The 22272-nt window shown below is 26.4% G+C and overlaps 2 protein-coding genes across 2 annotated transcripts; one reads left to right on the top strand and one right to left on the bottom strand.

The window, feature by feature from the left end:
- Positions 1-3964: 3964 nt before the first annotated feature.
- LOC101261831 (protein LIGHT-DEPENDENT SHORT HYPOCOTYLS 4-like) lies at positions 3965-6653 on the top strand. The gene is made up of 3 exons (XM_004242316.5): positions 3965-4555; positions 4857-5178; positions 6450-6653. Exons 1-3 carry the CDS (start codon positions 4250-4252, stop codon positions 6476-6478), a joined length of 657 nt encoding a protein of 218 aa, XP_004242364.1. The 5' UTR covers positions 3965-4249; the 3' UTR covers positions 6479-6653.
- A 7438-nt stretch (positions 6654-14091) lies between these two features.
- On the bottom strand, positions 14092-16347 carry LOC101262323 (protein CUP-SHAPED COTYLEDON 3). The gene is made up of 3 exons (XM_004242317.5): positions 15942-16347; positions 15073-15338; positions 14092-14677 (listed from the first exon to the last, which is right to left on the bottom strand). Exons 1-3 carry the CDS (start codon positions 16114-16116, stop codon positions 14270-14272), a joined length of 849 nt encoding a protein of 282 aa, XP_004242365.1. The 5' UTR covers positions 16117-16347; the 3' UTR covers positions 14092-14269.
- Between the last annotated feature and the right edge of the window lie 5925 nt (positions 16348-22272).

The following is a 22272-nucleotide window of genomic DNA, read 5'->3' as shown; positions in this document are numbered from 1 at the left end:
AAAGTAATGGTGAAGTTACTTTAGAAATTTGAAGGAATTGGAAAAGAAATTGCTTTGGGATTTGAAGAAATTGGAAGAATATAGGGAAAAGGGAACGGAATCATAAGAAAATTGAAAAAAATAATAAATTAATTAAATTTCCACGTGTCGAACGCGTGAAATTTACGGATCAATATAGACGTGGTTGTGGCTTTACAAGGGTGTAACTATTTCAATTTTAGAGAGTTCAAAGGGGTGATAGGACACCCGTAAAGTTAAGGTGTGTAGTTGGGAGGGAATTTGGCTATAGATTGGATGGGCTTTTGGCCATTTTCTCAAAATTAAAATGGTAAATAATTTACATTTTTTCTTTTAATAATTACTATATATATCACATTTTTGTTCTAATATATATATATATATATATATATATATATATATATATATATATATATATATATATATATATATATATATATATATATATATATATAGTGCAAGCCTTATTAAAAATAAATTACTTAGGAGTATATTCATATTCATGTTAGGATAATCAATTGTTGAAGACATCCATCAAGTACGAAAAAAATGATTAAAAGATTTTGAAGATGAAAGATGGACCTACATATAGTGTTCATTGATCTAGTAAAGGTGTAGACAAAGTCTCGATATTATCCTCAGGGGAGAATTGAGAATTTGAAAACTTTAAGTGCACCAATATAAACGTCGTTCAAATGTGAGCTCTAAGCTAAGTTAAAATAAAAACTTGGGGTGCACCAATATAAACATAACTCAAATATAAACTCTAAGCTAAATTTAAAATAAAAACAATAAAAAAAAAGGGCTTTGTCCACCAATATAAATATAGCTCAAATTAAATATGAGCTCTAAGCTAAACTTAAAATAAAACCAATAAAAAAGGCTTTAGTTAGATTCAAACTCTAGTCTCAAGGGTGATATCTCTAGCTTGTACCAATAGCGCAAGGGCACTTCTATGTTTTTCATGGGTGCACTTTAACAATATCTTAACTTTTATCAGTTTTTCGAAATATATATATATACATATTTTTTGGAAGTTAGTGGATGCACGCATACACCCATATACATAGTGTGGGTCCGCCTCTGAATATCCTAATGATCTATATTAGGGAGACTATAGATGACATGTATGATGGAGTCAAGACTCAAGTTAGAATGATAGGAGGAGACTCAAAGTACTTCCATTTGAGATGACCGTTTAGAATGAGATTTCATGATGTATGTCATGTGTTAATGAGATGTTACTGATTAATGAGACACTGAATAAAGTTAATGCTTCCTGCATGTTGCTTAGAGACAAACTCATGAACTCAAAGGGTTTAGGTTGAGTACATATGATCAAAGATAGAATATTTGAAGTATAATTTCATTGTCATACGATGAATAAAGTAAATGTGCAAGTAAAACTTTCTATACAAACTATTAATCCCAAGAGAGAAGGTTATCAAGGGTACTTAATTAGAGAGTAAATGTAGGCTAAAAATGTATATGAGAGAATTGATTAGATAGAACATGCATGACGCATCTTCGTGAATAAGGATCACATAATAGGATATATGGAGGGTTAGTAAAGGTAGAGTGTTGTCTATAAATTTTCGTACGAGTATTGATCGTACCTTTATAAATCTTGTCATATGTTGTTTATTGTGATTCAATTATCACTCACTTGGTGAAATTTCACTAGAAATATATGTTGTTTGTACATATAACTTAATGTTATGTTTTTTTATGATTTTTCTTACCCGGTCCCCGGATGATATGCTCAAATGTTATAATCTTTCAAATTATACATTGTATTTGTGAAAAGTGAATGTAAAGAAAACTTTATCCCTATCTTACGAGGTAGAGAGTTAGGTTGTTTCCAATAAACTTTGATATAAATTCAAAATATGCTTTTGGCCATGCATGTTTTTTGAAATTGAATCTTTAAAAGTTTGAGTTTTTGAAGTTATGCTTTTCAGAATTTGAAATTGTGTGTATTTACTTAATTTAAGTTTTATATGTAGAAGTAAGATATTTGAACTTAGATTTTTATTTTTTAATAAAATAATTATTTGGAGGTAAATTTTTAAATTTTACTACGAATGGTAGCTCAAAGTGTTATTCATAACAGTTGTTTAAGAAAGTGACATTGGGCTATCAATTAAATACTTGTACACGTGATCAACAAGTGTGAATTGCAGACCTATAAATGGTGGGTTAGAAACCAATAAACGAGTTAGGGCTAGAGCAGGGGTCTAGTCTTTTTATTTATTTACTACAATGGATTAAAAATTACTCTATTTGTACTTAGTATTAATATTTCCAAACTATTGAACTAATAATGATGCAAATGTATATTTCAATACTCGTGTTTTTGTTACATCCATGAAATTTGATTGATGACGAAACTCTATTAACATATAGTTATGCAATTTTAAGATTGAGTTTTATTATAATATATTTGAATTAAAAAATTTCAGAAACAATATCTATATTCTCACAAGATAAAGATAAAATTTGCATAATCTCACATAATACTTGTAGGATGGATTGCATTAAATTTATTATTATCTTAAATTATAAAGTATGAGAAAAAATAATACGTAGTAAATTAAATTAATCAAACCTCAAGTAAATTGGAGTATTTACCTAGTCTAAAAAATGAATCATTTCATTGCAACATACATAAGTTAATATTAATACTAGTAAATAAAACGAAATAGAAAAATCTACAACAATAAAAAGACTTTAAGTATGATATAATATGAATTTGGTCAATTAACCTACATATATTATACTAATATAAAAATTAAATAATTTAAAATTACCGAGAGAATAATTACCTCCTTAAATAAAAATCTATAATTCAAATATAATAACAAATTTTGCTTACACTTAAATATCTCTCAACTCTATTGAGTCATACAATTTCACTAAACATAAAATGAGTAGAGCTAAAAGGGTGGAGAGAATATAAGAGGAAATTAGGTGATTAGAAGTACGTACGTAAGTCGTAACAGTGCATGACTCGTTCGGCATAAATTCAGATACAATAATTAGTTAATTAATTAATTAGCCAGCTATAAAACTTGTGGTTTGGTCTTTAATATGGACGACAGAAAATAAAGCAATTTGTAAAAACTATTGGTCTCGAACAATCTATATTTTATTAAAATAATTTTACGAACAACTTCACTGTATTTTTCATGTTATTTAAGATGTTAATTAAAAGAAAATAATATATATATTTTTTTAATTTACTCATTTAACATTCAAAATGTACTAACCTAATCAACAATTAACTACGATCCGTGCTTGATAAATTCGTGTGAAATTCTTTTCTATTAAGTTTTTCTTTATCAATACTAATGTTTGAACTAGAGACTTTCGTTTCAACTTAAAAGGACTCCTTTTCTTCAGAATATTTGGGATTCCTTGCTTGTGTGATGCTTATGAATTCTCTATTCTTAATCAAATCTGTGAATTTGATAATAAAGAGCGTACCTATACAAATAACTCTTTTTTTCTTCATTCGATGGAAAAAAACACTCACCATGCTACTAATTAAAATTCTTTTTATCCCCAAACTTGAACCAAAAAAGTTGTATTAATAGTAGAACAATTATATCCATCTTACCATAATATCTAATGTATAATATACACCCTTTTTTTATTTATTTCAAAGTGTTGCAACCTAAACAAGTTAGATCCAAAAGATTTTCAATAAGCTAAGGTGATTAAACACACAGAAAAAGTCCATCATGTCCATAATTGTCAACCAAATATCAAGTTTTATTATAAATAATAAATTTATAGGAGTAGTAGTTATTGATGGGAGTAATTAATTATAAAACAGTAGTATTTAATTTCTCACATGTAACAAGGGCATTTTAGTACTTATGATAAATGGAAGAAAACAGCATGTCCTACTCCCTTTATATCACATTATATTTTCACTCCCTTCCACTTCATTTCCATATAAACCCTAAACAAACAGTACTCTTCCCCTTCTCTACCCCGTTAATACCAAAAAAAATCCTTTGCTTCCCCAATTTTAGCAAAAAAAAATACCAAGTATTGATCATTTTCAGATAAAATACAAAGCTAGCTATACCAGTACTCTTCCAATTTTTGCTAGTATTGTTCAAACAAACGAATATTTCTTTATTTTGTTACTGTGATTATGAACAGTAACAGAATTAATAAAGCGATCGATCTAGAACAAGGAAGATAGAGATCGATCCTATTTATGGCTTCTTTTACGGAATTAGTTGAAAGTTCGAATCATCATCATCACGAGAAAATCAACATCGAAACAGTTAACAATATCGAGATAATTTCTGTTTCTGCTTCTTCTTCTTCATCTGCTGCTACACCGGCACCAGCTAGCTCAAGTAGCAGGTACGAAAATCAGAAGCGGCGGGATTGGAACACGTTCGGTCAGTACCTGAGAAACCACAGGCCTCCACTCACGCTCTCTAGATGCAGTGGTGCTCACGTACTTGAATTCCTTCGTTACCTTGATCAATTCGGCAAGACCAAAGTTCATACTCCGGTAAGATTATATATCTCTAAAATAACTAAAAGTATTCGAATCGAACTCAATTATAACTGTATATTAATCTATTGTTACGGATGAAACTTATAAACATCTGCATCTGTTGATCTTATTCTCTCAATTCAATTTATGTGAATTTCAAAAGTTCACTAACTTTTTCGCTTTTAAATATAGTAATTTTTCGAATATATAATAAAAAAATTTAAAGCTAATAAATTTGAATTTCAAATTTCCAATGCATATATATATAAAGTTAAGTATTACACTTTTTCACTGTTTGTGATTTTTTTTTCTCCAGATGTGTCCGTTTTATGGGCATCCGAATCCGCCCGCACCGTGTCCGTGTCCGCTAAAGCAAGCTTGGGGGAGCCTTGACGCACTGGTAGGACGACTTAGAGCGGCTTATGAAGAAAATGGAGGGAAGCCGGAAACGAACCCATTTGGTGCTCGAGCTGTTAGGCTTTATCTTCGTGAGGTTCGTGATTTGCAGTCCAAAGCGAGGGGAGTTAGTTACGAGAAGAAGAAAAAACGCAAACGCCCAACTCCACCACCACCAATACCACCACCGCAACTGTTGTCCACGTCAGTACAACTGCCACTCTCATCGCCACCACCATCAGGTGAAGCTGAACGTTTAATTAGTATACTCTTTAACTAATTACCATTTATTTGCATCAATCGAATAGATTTTGGTATAATGAATTCATGAGATACAAAAGTGTTAGTTACTCTAGACAATAAATATGCAAAAAAATTTAAACGAAGATCCAACATTTTATATATATAAAAATTTAATGTCACTCCACCATGTGTTAATTAATGCTAAAATTTGATGGTAAGGGGTTGTTTGTATGGGTATTATTGGCTTATTGGGATAGATAAAGTTATTTTTATATATATACTATATTATTAATTGAATTTGATAGTGACGTGATAACATAATTTCATTACGGACTAATACCGCTGATCAAAGGCATGATAAATAACTTATTAACCCTTATTCCTATGTAGCAAATGTCCCGGAAGTTTGGAACCATGAAAACAATATAAAGATTCATGCTAATATATGTAAAAATAATAGAAATAAGTTATAGTCATGGTGTTTGACATAAGTTTATGCGCAACTAATTTTATGAAAAGAATTACTTTATGTTTTTATTTCTAAAAAAATTTAAATATAAGAACTCATAACATATATTCTTCTGCTAGCTCTTCCGGTTTCCAATTTTTACAGCTTTAATGTACTTTTCAATTGTTGCATTCTCTTATACTAGACATGTTCATTTACCTATATATTTAAATTTAAATTTATATTTATATGTGTGAGAGATTTCTAGGTCACTGTCATGCTTCTTATAAAAAAAGTTAATGAAATTGCTACATAGCAATATAATGTTACACTTATCTATATATATTGTTCGAATTCTTTAATTATATTTATAAGTGTGTCACACAAATATAATAACAATTTTGAAAAATCCAAGCAATTTAAGCTGGACAGTAAAGAGAAATCAGGGTCACATTTATAAAGCAAAATCCTAGTATCTTTAATTGAAATTTCTCTAATTACTCGGTTAGAAGTGAAAGTTGGAATAGTTAAATATTCTTTGTTGAAATAGGAAAAAACTTGGCCAATTCCAGTTTGAGATTGAAAAACATGTTAGTAATGTTATAAATATCAATGAGTTACTTGACTTGTAAAGCTACCCATATAGAGTATTAATTATTTGACAAGAGATCCTATTATATTACAATAGTCGTGATCATAATTTTAATAGAGTACTCCATAATACCTAAATTATTTACTCTTAATATTTTTTTCGCAAAATATTTTACATATATTTAGCTCACTATCACTTGTTTTGTTTTTGTTTTTTTTCCCCTCTAAAAGGTAAAGGTGCATTACCATTTGAGTTATGACGACTCAGCAGCATACCTTCAGGCCGCGCAAAACCATGGGATTAACTTGAGATTAAAGTAGTGACCAAATCAAAAGTTTTAATAAATTAAACTTGTGCGGTGATATATCGATCTTTTCACTTTATCTTATATATGCTTTATTTAAAATATCTTTAATTTTATTCTGTTTGACATATTTTGATTTGATATGTGGATAAGAAAACAATTTAGACATTTAAATATTTTAGTTTAAAATTAAAGATATGTTAAATATATTAAAATATTTTTAATTTAGTAATGTTAAATTTGTTATTTGAAAAGTTGAAAAAAAAATATTTCTAAAAAAAAAGAACATTCTTTTCAAGTGAGCTAAAAAAGGTAAGTAAATAGTGCTTCATGACATTAATGTTTCAATTACTTGAATCCTTAAGAAAGGTCTATTGAAACACATTGGAAAGAGAGAGAGAGAATACACATAAATTCAAAACAACAAATATATTATATATATTGTGCAACTCTTATGTAGTAGGGGACAGAAAATCAAAGCTCGCATTTTACTATAAATTTTTGCAACTGTTTCTACAGGAAGAAAAGAGGGTCTCTAGCTTTATAGATGTTTTTTTGTTTCATTTTAATTTAGTATAAAGTAAAAAAAAAAAGAATTATGAATTTTAAGTATCAAGTCAAAATCAAATAAATAAATTAAAATAAATAAAAAATTATATTTAAGGATCTTTTGGTTAAGAAGTAGGGTGAAGTTAAAAATATATTCATACCCGATTGCAATAATAATATTTATGTTTTAAAAGAATCATTAACTATTCATTAATATTAGATTCAGAACAAAAATCGTCAGGTGAGAGCTACTAAAATACAGTATATATATAATTATTACACCTTAAATTCAACCAAAACGAGGTTAGCTGTATAAATTATTATCATCACTTCTTCATTTAAATTAAGGGTTAGTTTAGGGTTTTCCATACATCATATCTTTATCTTTAGCTAGTATATGATTTAGCACCAATGATTTGTCGGTCTTTGCTTTGTTTACATGTGATCTTACCTTTAGCCAACACTTATAATTACCTATATATATATACACGATATTCATCTAATTATATTTAATAGTAGGAATTTTTGCATATCTTTGGCTTGTAGTCTGACACTTCAACTAATCTGTATTGTATTCATAATGGATAAAATCAATTAAAAGTGAGATTTTTTTACTAAGAATTTAAAATCGTACGGAATAAGATCAATTAAGAACGAATTTTTTATTAAAAATTTGAAATTGAAATCTCTAATTAAAAACGATTAACCTAATCCATTTTTACGGTGATAACTTATGCATAATAGGGTGCCTAAATATATACTGTACAAGTTAGAGTAGAGTGGGTACGAAAATGGTGCATTCAGCAGTCAACTCAAATGGGTCGTTCCATTTGACGAAAAGAGTGGGACCCATCGTATATGATTCCACGTGCATCCCTGTCATTCGTGTCGGGTACAGTAAATCCGTACCCGAATCCTGTTGAGTAGTGGGCCCTACATTTTTTGGATTTTTCATCACCCAATCCAATTCATCATTCATGCAACTTTTTCGGGTTATTTCCATTTTTGTCCTTACTTTGTGTTGATTTTTATTTTTTATATTAGAAATACATGTATACATTGGTCTGTTCGATTCGATTTTATGTATTATTGATTCGATTTATTCGTTATTCATTTTTAAATATGTTAAATTAATATGATATTTTTTATCGATTTTCGATTATTCAATTTTGATCCTTAACAATCTGATATTTTGATTTAACCAATAAGAAAATATATACTTATAAAACAAATATATGACTTTTCTAAGAAATTTGATGCGAAAACATTGTAATATAATTTTACAAAAACTCATAAAATAGAAATAATAATAACAAAATATGAAAAAAAACTATACAAGCATAACACAAAAAAGTAATTAAGAAGAATATGATTCTTATTTTAGACTTTAACATTTTTTTATAATGTGAAATTGTGAATTCAAAATTAATGTGAAACATGACTTGAAGGATAAAGGACAGAGACAGTAACTACTCAGGTATTAAGATTAATATATAATATTTGTGTACAAATAAAAGTAGTAAATTATTCGTTTTAATGGGTTATCGGTCTACCCAATATTAAAATCAATATCAAATCGATAACCCAATAATTTTTTTACAAAAGCATTAAAAATCATTAATTCAATAATCAATAACAATAAATTAATAACACTTTTATCGATTCGATTTATGGTGGATTCAATTTTCGCACACCCCTAATTAGAGGTAAATAATTTGTTTGCTTGGTATAAATAATTTAACTTGACTTCAAACATAGAACCTGTAAAATATCATATGCTACGTGAAATTGTTACGTATATTCTCACATATAATGAATATGTCTAGCTAATGAATTTAATATGAAATTAAGTATTTATTTATGAGCAATCAAAATGTCATTATATTTTATATTATTATGTATCTGTCTCGAATTTTAAAAAATTTAGAATTCGATAGAAATAAATTTATTTGCGGTGTGATCATGATTTAAACTTCATAAGTAAATTTATATGTGTTGGGAGAATATTGATCATGATTTACAAATTTATAAATTATTGCTAACGTTTAACGAAGTAAAGTAATATTTTGTTTATAAGATTGACGGCCAACTAAGGTCGACATAAATAACAAAAAAATCAAATTGAACTGAGTTAATTTGATTTTTTGATTTGTTGTCAATTTTATTTTTTAAAAGTCTATATTTTTATTCGTTATGGGGTGTAGGAGTTTCTAAACTTTGACGCATCGAAGAATCAAACTTTTATTTAAAATAATAATAATAATATATATATCAACAATTAAAAATAAAAAGTCAACTAACTATTTAATTATTAATGACCAAATCAAATTAGCAACAAGTTTCAATTTCCAAGAGAAACCAAAACATATTTTTATCAATACTTTATGTAAGAGGAATCCGTCTCAATCCTTGTTTTTTTCGAAAAGTAATTGAAGACACAATATTCTTGTTAAAGATAAAATATAATTTTTTAATTAACATAGTAAGTGTTCTATAGCAAAACACATCATTCGTTAACATGCTTATAAAATTGAAGTATCCATACTTTGATTTTGTCCTACTTTATTTTTTGTTCGCAACGAAAAAAATTAATTTAAAAATATAAAATCAAATCGAATCAGAACAGAAAAAATTAAACAAAACTAAACTGAATGAATTTGATATACGATGCATACTTCTTCAATACTGAAAAAATTGAAGAAGTAAATCGAAGAATCGAATGCTCATCCCCGCTAATTCACAAGTATTGGACCGTACAAAACGAGACCCACATAAAGCAAAGCCCACAGTTAGTTGCCAGCCCAAAAGGAGGGGTCGGGTCATATACTGAGATTCGTGGGCTCCATTTTCGCCTCATTCCACTTTGAGCGGTCCTCAATTTTTTGGGAACTTCAAAGCTCTCACAACAATAAATTAGTGGGACAAGTCACATATGTAATTTTTTTTTTATAAGATAAAGTTTAGAATTTACAAAATATTTAATGTTTAGTCACTTCGTATCCAACTTCAGATATGTGAAATTAAAGCTTCACATTTCATACATATCGATTTGACGTTTAACTCACCTATAAATTGCATTTTTTGACTTATATATATATTGACTTTGAACGAATTTGGCCAATTCACTTTAAATATGAATATGTGAAGGTAATATCAATTAAATAAATAATGACACATTTTAATAAGTAAAACTAATTTAATTTTAAATTTTTTATTTTAATAAATGACTTCTAGATAAATTAAATAATATTATATAAATTAGAACGGGGGGAGTATGAACTTATTATGGTGGTTGTGTTTGGTTGCTTGCCAGTTACTATTGTCATATATATACTGAGATGTAGGACTAAAGTAGTTAAGGAAGTACATTTTTTGTTCTATTTTCATTGAAATAGTTCATAAAAATTTAGTGTGTTCTGACTATTTCAACCACAATTTCATAGCAATAACTCTATGTATACAGTACTCGGAATGAAAATCTACATATTCAAAGGGTACACTATATTTACTGTGTTTTTTTTTCAAACACGTGTTTATAATCCTGACCAAATTTAAATCTCAGCACAACAAAGATATTTATTGTTGTTTACTGTGCTTTAAATTTGTTTCATTAGTTACAAAGGCAAAGTATAATGTAATGATTTTAGAATACTGTGATTGTATCATGTGTATCTTATTTTAAAATATATATTTATATATTATTATATATGTCGAAAATATTTAGTAGTTGAACTTATAGAATCCTACACAATTAGGAGGGTTTTGCAACTTGTTAGGAATAAAAGTCCATAAAGCATAGACACTAGAAAGTTTTGAAGTTCTCAAAATGGGTCATCTATCTACAAAAATTTTGGGCTTTTGTGAGGAAGGCCCAACTTAGAACAATGAGTTTGAAGTGACATTTAAAACATTGGAAAAAGAAAAAATAACTTAAATACACAATTATAAGTTTTATATTCTCTAATTTTTCCTTCTTTTTTTAAATATTACATAATTCCCTTTTTTATAATTTTAGTATAAGTTTATAGATACATAACATTCTCTCTCCTATAATACACAATTACCCATTTTAATGCCTGTTTTTTCTCCATTAAAACACTCAACCTTTTAAATCAGTTTTTGGATTTTGAATTTTCTCCATTAAAACACTCAACCTTTTAAATCAGTTTTTGAATTTTGAATTATTAATTTTAATTAATTTTAATTAAAACACCCAATTTTGAAATTTTCAAAATATTTGAAATTTCAAAAATTTGGACAATTTATCTCCCGTTCAGTTCTTACTCCATCACGTTTTCAATTCTTCTTTCTCCATAATCGTCTTTCTTTTTTTTAACCCAACATATTTTATTGGTTTCTTATTTTTCTTCTTAATCCATCATCGTTTTAACCCAACATCTTTTTCTTCTTATTCCATCATAAGTTCTTCTTTTCTTCCCTTTTTTGTTTTTGTTAATTGTTCTATTACATCATAGTAATGGATCCATTAATTAATAGAAGGATATATGATTCCGACGATGAAAATTGGAAAGAAAATAGAAAAAAGTCTTTGCATGATCCGATGAATCTTCAGAAGGATTCAAACAAAGACTCTAGCGAAACATCAAAATCAAAGGTTGTCAAAATACAACAAAAAAAGAAAAAAGAAGCAGCAAACATTGTTGTTAGGCCTACACTGTCTCGGGTTAGTATTTTGGTACTTAAAACTGTTGTTGAAATTAGTAAAAATTTTAAGGAATCCAATATGTATCAAAAAATCATGAAAATTGTTATCATGTATCATGAAGTTCTGAAAATTTGTTATAATGTATCATTCACTAAGTTTAATAACTAAGTCATCAACTGTGCTTGATGATACATATAGAATCAGTGTGTATAGTGTTTAGTCGATGTACTGATACATGTATTAGATATGTACCACATGTTATAATGTTTAGTCAATGCACTGATACATGTAGTATATATGTATCACATGTTTTTCATGTAGTATGAATTTTCTGAAAACTGATATCACGTATCAGTAAGGTATTAGTTGTTTAGTTGATGTACTGATACATGTTTTGAAAATTGTTATAATGTATCATTCACTAAGTTTAATAACTGCGTCATCAACTGTGCTTGATGATACATATAGAATCTCCAACAACGATTCCGTCGATTTTGTTACTTTCATACTGCAATTAGTTCACCTAAATTCCGGAATGTCTCATCAAAATTGAAGTATTCATCTTGAAAAATCCACAGTAACAACAATAAATTTACTGTAGTTCGAAATTTAACAGATTGTTCATAAAAAATGTATTCAAACTAGATGATATAATCTTTGATTTTCAAAATTTGAAATTAATATCCAATTACGTGCTGAATTTATGCTGATTAATGATCTGTTACCGTAAAGCTGTTTTAGTAACAACATTAAATTTACCGTTTTTTCCCTATTTTTTTCTCAACATTTAAACTTACCATGTATCATTTACCATGTATCACTTAGGGGTGTGCGAAAACCGAACCGACCAATAAACCGAACCGATAAAATGTTATTGGGTTATTATTATTAGGTTATTAGGTTATTGGGTTTTTAATGGGTTTAGAAAAAATAATTATTGGGTTATTGGGTCGGTTTCGATTTTTCCTATTGGGTTATTGGGTCGGTTTTGATTTTTCCTATTGGGTAAACCGATAACCCAATAAGACGATAGTTATTTACTACTTTACCCTTCCTCAATATTAAATATACATAATTTAATACATAAATAGATTCAATATTAGCTTTTCAGGCTATGTGATTTTTTTGTTAGGAAATTGGTGAGAACTTTGTTGATTATCTGGTGGATCAAACAACTGTTCAAGATTGTCTCATTGAAATATTTTATTTTAGTTTTAATTCTAGTTCGTAATTGTAGGCGATAGCTTTTGCAAGTTTGTGAATGTTAGTAATTTGATCAACATTCAAAGTTTTCTATTATGTTTTGGCGGTAAGTTGATAACATGTAATTATAACATACGTACTATTATATATTATTTGATCGACATTTCTTATTGGGTTAACCGAAAACGAATCGATAACATCAAAAATCGATAAACCGATAAAAAGTTTCTTATTGGTTTATTATTGGGTTAGCATATTTTAAAATCGAAAACCGATAAACCGAACCAATTATATGTAAAACTGAACCAAACCGACCGATGCACACCCCTAGTATCACTAGAGTCTAAAGTATCACGCCACAACAAATTTAAGGGATTTTTTGTAAATACTAAATTTGTCAGGACAGAGTGTAATTATTGAATTACACTATGGGATTCCTTAATTTTTACTTGGAAAAATTACATGAATACATACATTTTTAAAAATAATTAATGATTTTAGGGATACTTTTTATTTATTACTATTTATAGCAATATTGTGATAAAATTTGTAATATTTATTAAAAGTGAATTATGTATGCAGTATATTTGAATTATAATTGTTTTTGAAATATATTATGTTTGTTTGACAAAAAATTATTACATTGTATTATAGTGTATTAGAAAGTGTGATAAATGTATTATCCATCACAAAAAATTGAATTATATTTGAATAATAAATTTATTTTTGTAATATGTATTAAACTTGTATTATAAATGAATTAAAAATGGTCAAGTGAAAAAAAAGTTATTGCTATAAATAGTTTTTTTTTTTTATCATAGTATATTTATGTAAGTTTCCCTTTAACATTCAATCACACGTTAAATTGGTTGATTTTTAACCTTTTCTCTTTAACAATTGAAGTTTAAATTGGTTGATTTTTAACTTTTTCTATTTAATAATTGAAATTATGTTTAGTTGGCATAACTTAGTAGAACATTATGATACAAAAATATTAATATGTCCAGCAAAACAATTGTTTGTTATGAGGAGCTAGCATACATTAAAGAGTAATACAGAATATGGATAAAAAATACAAGTTACTAGTATTTTAATTCCGAAAAAAGTTTTAGAAAAAATGATTTAAAATATTGTACAAATGTTGTAGGAATTTAGCAAAAGAATGCATAGGATATCAATGAGGGAAGGAAAAAAAAAGAAAAGAAATTCAATCAAACTTGTTACAATTCTCAATTCATAAAAAGAAAAACTAGAAAGAAACTTTCACAAATTCAACATATATATAATATAATTACTAATTAATCATTGCTACCAATCATATCAATAATTCAAATTAAAACTGCGCTATTTTCATCATCGAATCTCATGCCTTCGAGGCTAGAATGAATTTGTTCATCTTGAACATACGATTCTTCAAAATTCATATCGAATAACAATCCGTACTGATCATCCTCTTGGCTGCACTCGGTCAATCGAGTTGTTTCAAGATGATCTTTTACTAATAAATCAAACAAATGATGATGTATTATGTTTGAGTTTTGGATAATTTGATGGGGTGAATTTTGATATTTAATGTCACAATTCAATGAATGTTGGTTCATATAGATAGGAGATTGTGACACATTTGAAGAAGTGACAATTGCCTCACACTTGTTTTGTGAGCTAAGTTTGTTTGTACAATTGTTGTTGTTCTCACCTTTATTTTTGTAAAATACTCGACATAATACCCAATCTTCCTGTTCAATTATCACAAGAACAAGAAAGTTAAACAACATTACTTTAATAATTCTTTTTTTTTTGTCTTGTTTCTAACCAGGAGGTTTCTAAGAAATTTCCCGCAAAAGTTTTTTTTATTTCAAGTAATTTAACATGTGAATAATATGGAAGCTCGTTATTCAATCCATAAATACTTTATCCTGTTTCAAAATTAATTATACTTGTTAAAAAAATTATTCTTTAATATTTTCGAAAAACTTCTTTCAACGACCTTATTTTCAAGATTTAAACATTGTACACATGTTTCCAAATATATTAAAATTATGAAAAATAACGCAAACTTATTTATAATTATAAATAGTTTGTGAATAATCATTAATTAGTATGTAATCGGATAAAAACGATATTTACTTACCTTAAGGGGTATATGGGGAATTTCAAGTCGAAATTCATGCATGATCCAGTCTGTTTTAATGCCATTAGGAGCTCTATTCTTGTAAAAGACTAAAGTTTTTCTCATCCCAATAACATTACTGGTTTGAGGATCAAGCACGATTCGATCTTTACCCGTAGCTTTCCAATAACCCGAAGTTGTGGCCCGGTTCGCCCGAAAGCCAGTAGAATACTTTCGATCTCGGAAGCTGAAGAAGTACCATTCACTAGAGTTGAGCTTTGCCACCTCTAAATTAAATCAACAACATTTTCATCAAAATTATTACAAAATAATAAAAAATAGACAAGGATTACGTTAAAGAACAAGTTAGATAAATTTAAACACTACTTCAATTCCCTTAGAGTGTTGTTTTCACTCATTTCATGTTTATCACGATAAAAAAGTCAAAGAATTAACTACGGAGACAAAATTCGTAGTTAAACCACAAAATGTCATACTAATCCCATTTAGATAAGAATTAACATAAATTATATAAAAATCTAATTAACTAAAAGTTATTTAACCATGATTAGCTAGAAAATTATCGAAAAATTCCGTTGATAATACTATGTTTTTCTGACTTTTTCTAGTAGTGCATTTTAGTTTACTAACATAATCTTATTTATTAGATGTTTCTCGAAAATCGATCACTGAAAAAATAAATAAAAATTCGTAAGATATAATTAATATATAACTTGAAACAGTTAGATATTTCGTCTTGAATTCTTAATGGGAACATTTATTCTGGGACTGCCATGACTCACAATATATTACTACTATTTAAGACAAATTTGCATTTTAAAAGTAATTAACTCAGAGAATTAAGAAGAAGATAAAATTAATAAACATACCAGGAAGCTGCCATGGCTCACAAGTGTGAAGATCAATTTCCACTAAACTAAAATTAAGAACCAATCCTTTTTCATTAGCAATTTTATTATAGAGATAATGACAAATTAACTCTTCATCAGTGGGGCAAAATTTAAACCCAGGGGGAAGTGTAGCTCCAACATCTCTTAAATCCATTTTTTTAATTTTTTGATAATAAATAATAATAAAAGAAAAGAGTTGAAAATATGTTCAACAATTTATCTTTTTGTGAGTTTGGAGAAAAAATGAGAGGAGAATATAAATAGTATTCAATTCATGTTTGATAAATTATCAATTTCAAAGGGACAAATGAGATTATTTATAAACAGAGAAGGAGTGTTGTTATTATTGGAACTTTCATTAAAAAACCAATCTCACAAGAAATGTTCTATTTGTGGGCTTTAAGTGAATAAAATAGTAATAACTTAATGCAAATTATTACTATAATAAGTCCAAATCATACTATTAATTATGTAGGGAAGAACCACCAAAATACTACTTTTAGCTAGAAGGGCTTTCTCAAAGTGTATCCAAGATTTTGAAAGGACTATTATGAAAATTTAAATTTTAAGATTACATTTTTTATTTGAATTCTAGGTTTTTATCACTGCATTCATTAAACTTTTAAAATTAGAAGTTAAAAAATTAAATTTTATCTATTCAAATTGTGTTCTTTATATTATATAAGTTATATATATTTCGATCTCTATCAAAGGTATTAAGATTGATTGAATTTATTGATTTCATGCTATATAATCTATTATTATTAGCTTTAACATACACATTTGTTTAATTATAATATGTATATATATATATATATATATATATATATAAATTACAATGCTAAAAAAAATTAATTTTTAACCGGCTTAAATTTTCTATAAAAAAAATATAAATTAATGAAAAAAAGTCAAAAGATATATGTTATTCAATTTTTATTTATCTTAAAAAAAACAAAAAACAAAATAAATATATAAAATTTAAGTTCCTATATCAGTGAGAGAGGTGTATCCAACCATCATCGTATTATATAATACTTTGTGTTGGATTCACACATGGCACATCTATATTTAAATATTATTTTTAAAAATACAATTCTACTATTAATCTTACAAGGAAAATATATATTTACGTGAACTCGAAAAAATTCTAAATACGTAATTAAAAATTCTAAGTTAATTTAAGATAAATTTTCCAAAAATAGAAACAAGTTCATATCGTGTGAGAGTCTATCAACTCATACAAGCTGTTACAATCCAATCATTTACAAACACTCAAAATTCAAATCCAGATTTTTTTTTTATTTTGGAGTTACTGTATAGTTTATTTAGGGATCCCTTTTATTTATCATTATGAATCATTATATGTATAGTTATTTTTAACGTGATTTGATAGATTTGTCATCCAAAATCATTGCAAGTGTTCCGTGCACTTCTGAAACTAATATTTTTATTTTTTAGAATATTTTGCTTAGAGAAATTAATGATCATAGTATAATATATGCCATCCACGTAACCCCAAACATGATGGAAATAATAGATTAGCCCATAGATGTACTAATCACATATTTTTCATTCTTTTAATAACTATTTAACAAATAATCCTATGTTTATTGTTGGTAATTTATAAATATTGTAAATCACGATATAAAAAAATATTTTGAATAAATTAAAATATTAGATAATAATGTAAAATTATATAAGTTATTATAAACGTTAATAATTATAAATTTTGTTAATAAGATTGATAAAATAAAATAAAATATTACATTCGAATCTACTAACATTCAAAAGGATAATGTTCAAAGTTATAATTGAACAATTTCAAAAAGATAGATAATAACCTAAAAAAAGAAAAGAACATGCGTAGATCAATCGAGAGGATGCATCCTTTCATCTAACACATAGTAATATAATTCCTTCATTACATATTGATCGTCCACGCCATCATAAAATTAATCAATAAAAAAATTATTTTATCCTCACCACTAGTTCTTTTTGAAAGTTTATAGGAGTTTGTTAAGAGTTTATTAAAGAATAAAACTAGTAAACTATCCTTTTTTATTTATGATTTTTTTAAAAAAATGATGGAGAACTAATATGAGAGAAGAAGGTAATAAAGTGAAGTAAAAATAACTAAAATGGTTTAAATTTTGGATTAATTATGGAAATTCCACCTTTTAGTTTACTTATTACCATTATCCCCCGTAAGTTTTATAAATTTCCAAAATTCCTTATTTTCGTGCATCACATTAATGTATATCGTACATCAAATTAATGTATTTCGTGCATCAAATTAGTGTATCTCGCGCATCAGATGAATGTATCATGTATAAAATGTACCTCTTGCATCAAATTAGTGTATCATGTATAAAATGTAATGTATCTTACTTAACGATTAATGTATCTCGTGCATTAGATTAATGTATCAACGCTTATATTATCGTATCCGTTTTGAGGGTTTTTTTATAATTATAAAATTTTAAGAGATAGATGGTAATTTTACCTTAAAAGTATGTGATTTTTGTAATTTGCCCAAATTTAATTTACCCAAAGAAAAGCAATTTAAGTACATTAATCACTCAAAATTTGGGAGAATTTTCTCAAACATCATTTTTCATTTTAAATGAAAGAATGTCTTGTTGGTTAAGGTAGCATCAATAATTACAAAAATAACGACAAACTATCAAGTGTAATTACATGGAATCATCCCACATCATAAATAATTAAGATTGTTTGTATGTACACAAAAATTAAGATTAGAAGATGACATTAGTGGACCCTAATCATACTTGTCTTTGTTAAAAGATTTCAAAGAATATATGGACCTGAAAATTTCACTTTGCACGAATATATAGTGACTTTAATAATAAGGAAAAGGGAAAAAAGAAAATGAAGAAAAATGACTTCAATAATAATAAAGTGATTATTTATAATGTTTTGTTGTTGGGATAAATTGTGTTCGCATTAGGGTTATTATTGCAGTTTTGTTTTATTTTATCACATGATTTGAAAGTAGTAATAAAAAGGTTGGCTTTGTCTCAATATGAAAAATACATAAATCTTTTTTTTTTTTACTTAGAGATATATTTTTCGTATCACTAGAAATTACGTGGTTAAGTAAGTATATTAGTTAATTAATTATTATATTGCTATAGTTTTTGTTAATTATCATTCACAATCAATATTTAATGATAATTATATGGGTTGAGGTTTTGAATTTATATAATTTACACGTTTGTATAATCCGAAATTTGTATAATATAATTTTGTATAACTTTTATATAATATAATTTTGTATGATTTAATTTGTATAATATAATTTGTATAACTATTTAAAGTTCAAATGTTTGTGTTTGGATAAATTCGTTCTTTCAAATTTATGCAAATATAACTCAATTATTCAAATATATTCACGAATTATAATTATAGAGCATAATTAAATTTATTATAATAATTATTTTAAAAAAATCAATTATTTAATTTAATCTGCTATAACAAATAGTAGCGGAGCTACAAGTTTGTCTAAATAAAGTTTCCGCAACTTTGATTTGATTTGGATTTTGTATTTGTGTTTAGAAATACAGTTAAATTATATAAATAATTTATTAAAAAATGGTCATTTTTCTTTTCTGAAATCTTATATTCGTAAATTTAAAATCTTAATTCGGTTATTAAATTAACAAAATAATTTACCATTACCAAATAATGCTAATATTACTAAATTATCTGCTTTTTTCTTTTACTTTTTGCCTTTCTTTTAGAAAAAATACAGTCATCTTCAATTACAATTTAAGTTAATTCAATAAATAAATATGCATTATATCTTCAATATATAAAGTTTAGACTCTTTCATGTATTTATTGCATTAAAGAAAATCTATAATTTAAAATAATTTATATCTACCAACTTCATTATGATAAAATACATGACCTTGCTATTTAATCCAGCTATTATTCTCGACAGATCTTATAATCATATGATCAATTTATTTCATTTGTCTCATCAATCTTTATAGAAATGACCCAATCTTAATTTTTTGTTTATCACAACTGGCGTCTGCTAGATACCACATGTAAGAGAAAAAATAATCAAAATAGAATCATCATTGATCCGTTATTTAATTGAAGAATTTAATTATTTGTGTTTATGTACTAAGAGACTTGGGCATTTGAGAGAAAATAATTATATGAAATTATTTTAGATGAAGTTACAGTTACGTTTAAACATGCAATTTGGATTCTTAATTTTTATATATATATATATATATATATATATATATATATATATATTTTATTTTTTTTAATTTTCTTTTTTTTTTGCAATTTGGACCAAAATTTTCTTTTGTATTAAAGTTTACTTCCGTTCTTGTCCATAGACATTATCAAGAATAAATAAATTTTAATCTTTTAGATAAGATGATATCACACGTTTTAATATTATACTCAAATAAAAAAATTGTCTAATATTCGAGTCTCACGGCCTCTAGGAGTCAACATTAATTCATACAAAAGGAGTCACAATATAAAAAAAATAAACAAATCAAACTGAAAATAATAAAAACTTATAAAAACCACAATAAAATAAACAAAATAATTGTTACATCTCTATTAGAGTAATAATGAGATATATTGTTGCATTATATATTTCAACACGTACAAATTATATACTACAAAGTCTACAACATTAAATATTATTCCTTCTTCCATATATATAATACAGCTTGAAGAGAGAGAGTAGTACATGCATAGTGCATTACGTGGATTATTTGGTTTAATTCATGCATTATTATATGCTGTTTAATAATATTTATGGTTGTATACTTCACTTCTTTTCTTTTTTTTGAATTTTTCCAAATAAGCTGTTGAACTAGCTGCCATTGGAAGGAATCTACGTAATACTTTGTATAAGAAGTGTCCGTCTATTTATACAATTTCATAATGTATGTACATTTTAATCTAGCTGTAAATCTAAGATTTATAGTTATCTTGTATATCGAAGAAATTCAACCGTAAATATATATAATAAAAACATTATTTTTTCTTAATAGGCGTTTATGCTATATGAAATCGTAATACGAAATTATAAGATGAACTCATCATTCGGACGTGCGATATCAAACTGATTTTATCAAATTAAATCTCAATAAATCATGATTTGAGATTTTTTAAATATAAAAATTGATCTAAAAGTTTATATTTTATAAAAAAGAAAATTAAATTTATATCTACTAACCATTTTTTTCATAAATAAATAAATTTATAATTATATCATTACTTTCTAATTGATTATTCTCACTAGCATAGAGTTTATTATTACTTTAAATCAATTTCTACTTTACCACTTATATTTACCAAATTAATTACTATTTTTTATTAGATTTATTTACCAATCAAATTGACCAACAAGTGGCTCAAAATAACAATGTTTTCTAAGTCACATAAACAAGAAATGCAAGTTCAATGTGAAAATTATCCCAAAGAACTATATGGACAAACTATATTAAAGATGAATACACACAACATTTATATTTATATATATATATATATATATATATATATATATATATATATAAATGCATGTTGTATCAATTAGCTAGTCATTAGTTACTGGTAGTTATTACTACAATTGATTTAGTGCTAATTTGTACAGTTTTACTAGATGTTTAGCAGGTCGTTATAAGGATTAGCATAATTATGGAGTTAGCTTAGATTCATTATGTATATGCAGTAATCCAGCAATAAAAGACGTAAACAAGAGCTTCAAAATATTTTATACTGACAATAGCTTAATATTATTGCTAAATATGTGTTTTTGAGGCAATTAACATTTTTTCTAACTATCTTTAAAACTAATAGCTACCTACAGAATTCAATGATATAATTAACTATTGCGGGTAAATACTTTAGCAGATATCTAATCTAATCGCGTGTGTATTTATTATTAGCACGAACATGATATGAATGCACTTGGAATCAAATGCAGTTCAGTTTCACAACTTTGGTTTGTTCTCTTCTAAACAGTGATGAAACACACGTCATACTTCTGAGCTCGTATATATTAGGAATATATAAAATTACAATGATCAACAGAAACACTTCTAAATAGATATTGACTGGATTTTAATTCATAATTTTTTTGACTTTTACAATTTATTTAACTAAAGACGACAACTTGATCTGTTATTTACAAAAATCAAGTTTGACATTATAACTCAAATTTTATCTAAACCCATAACAAAGGTAAACACTTTTCATATAATATTGTAATTAAAATGGATTGATACTTCTTCATTTGTAGCCTACAACATAAC

This window comes from Solanum lycopersicum, chromosome 6 (genome assembly GCF_036512215.1).
Source record: "Solanum lycopersicum chromosome 6, SLM_r2.1".
Lineage (NCBI taxonomy): Eukaryota > Viridiplantae > Streptophyta > Magnoliopsida > Solanales > Solanaceae > Solanum > Solanum lycopersicum.
This window is presented reverse-complemented; position numbering and strand designations above follow the sequence as displayed.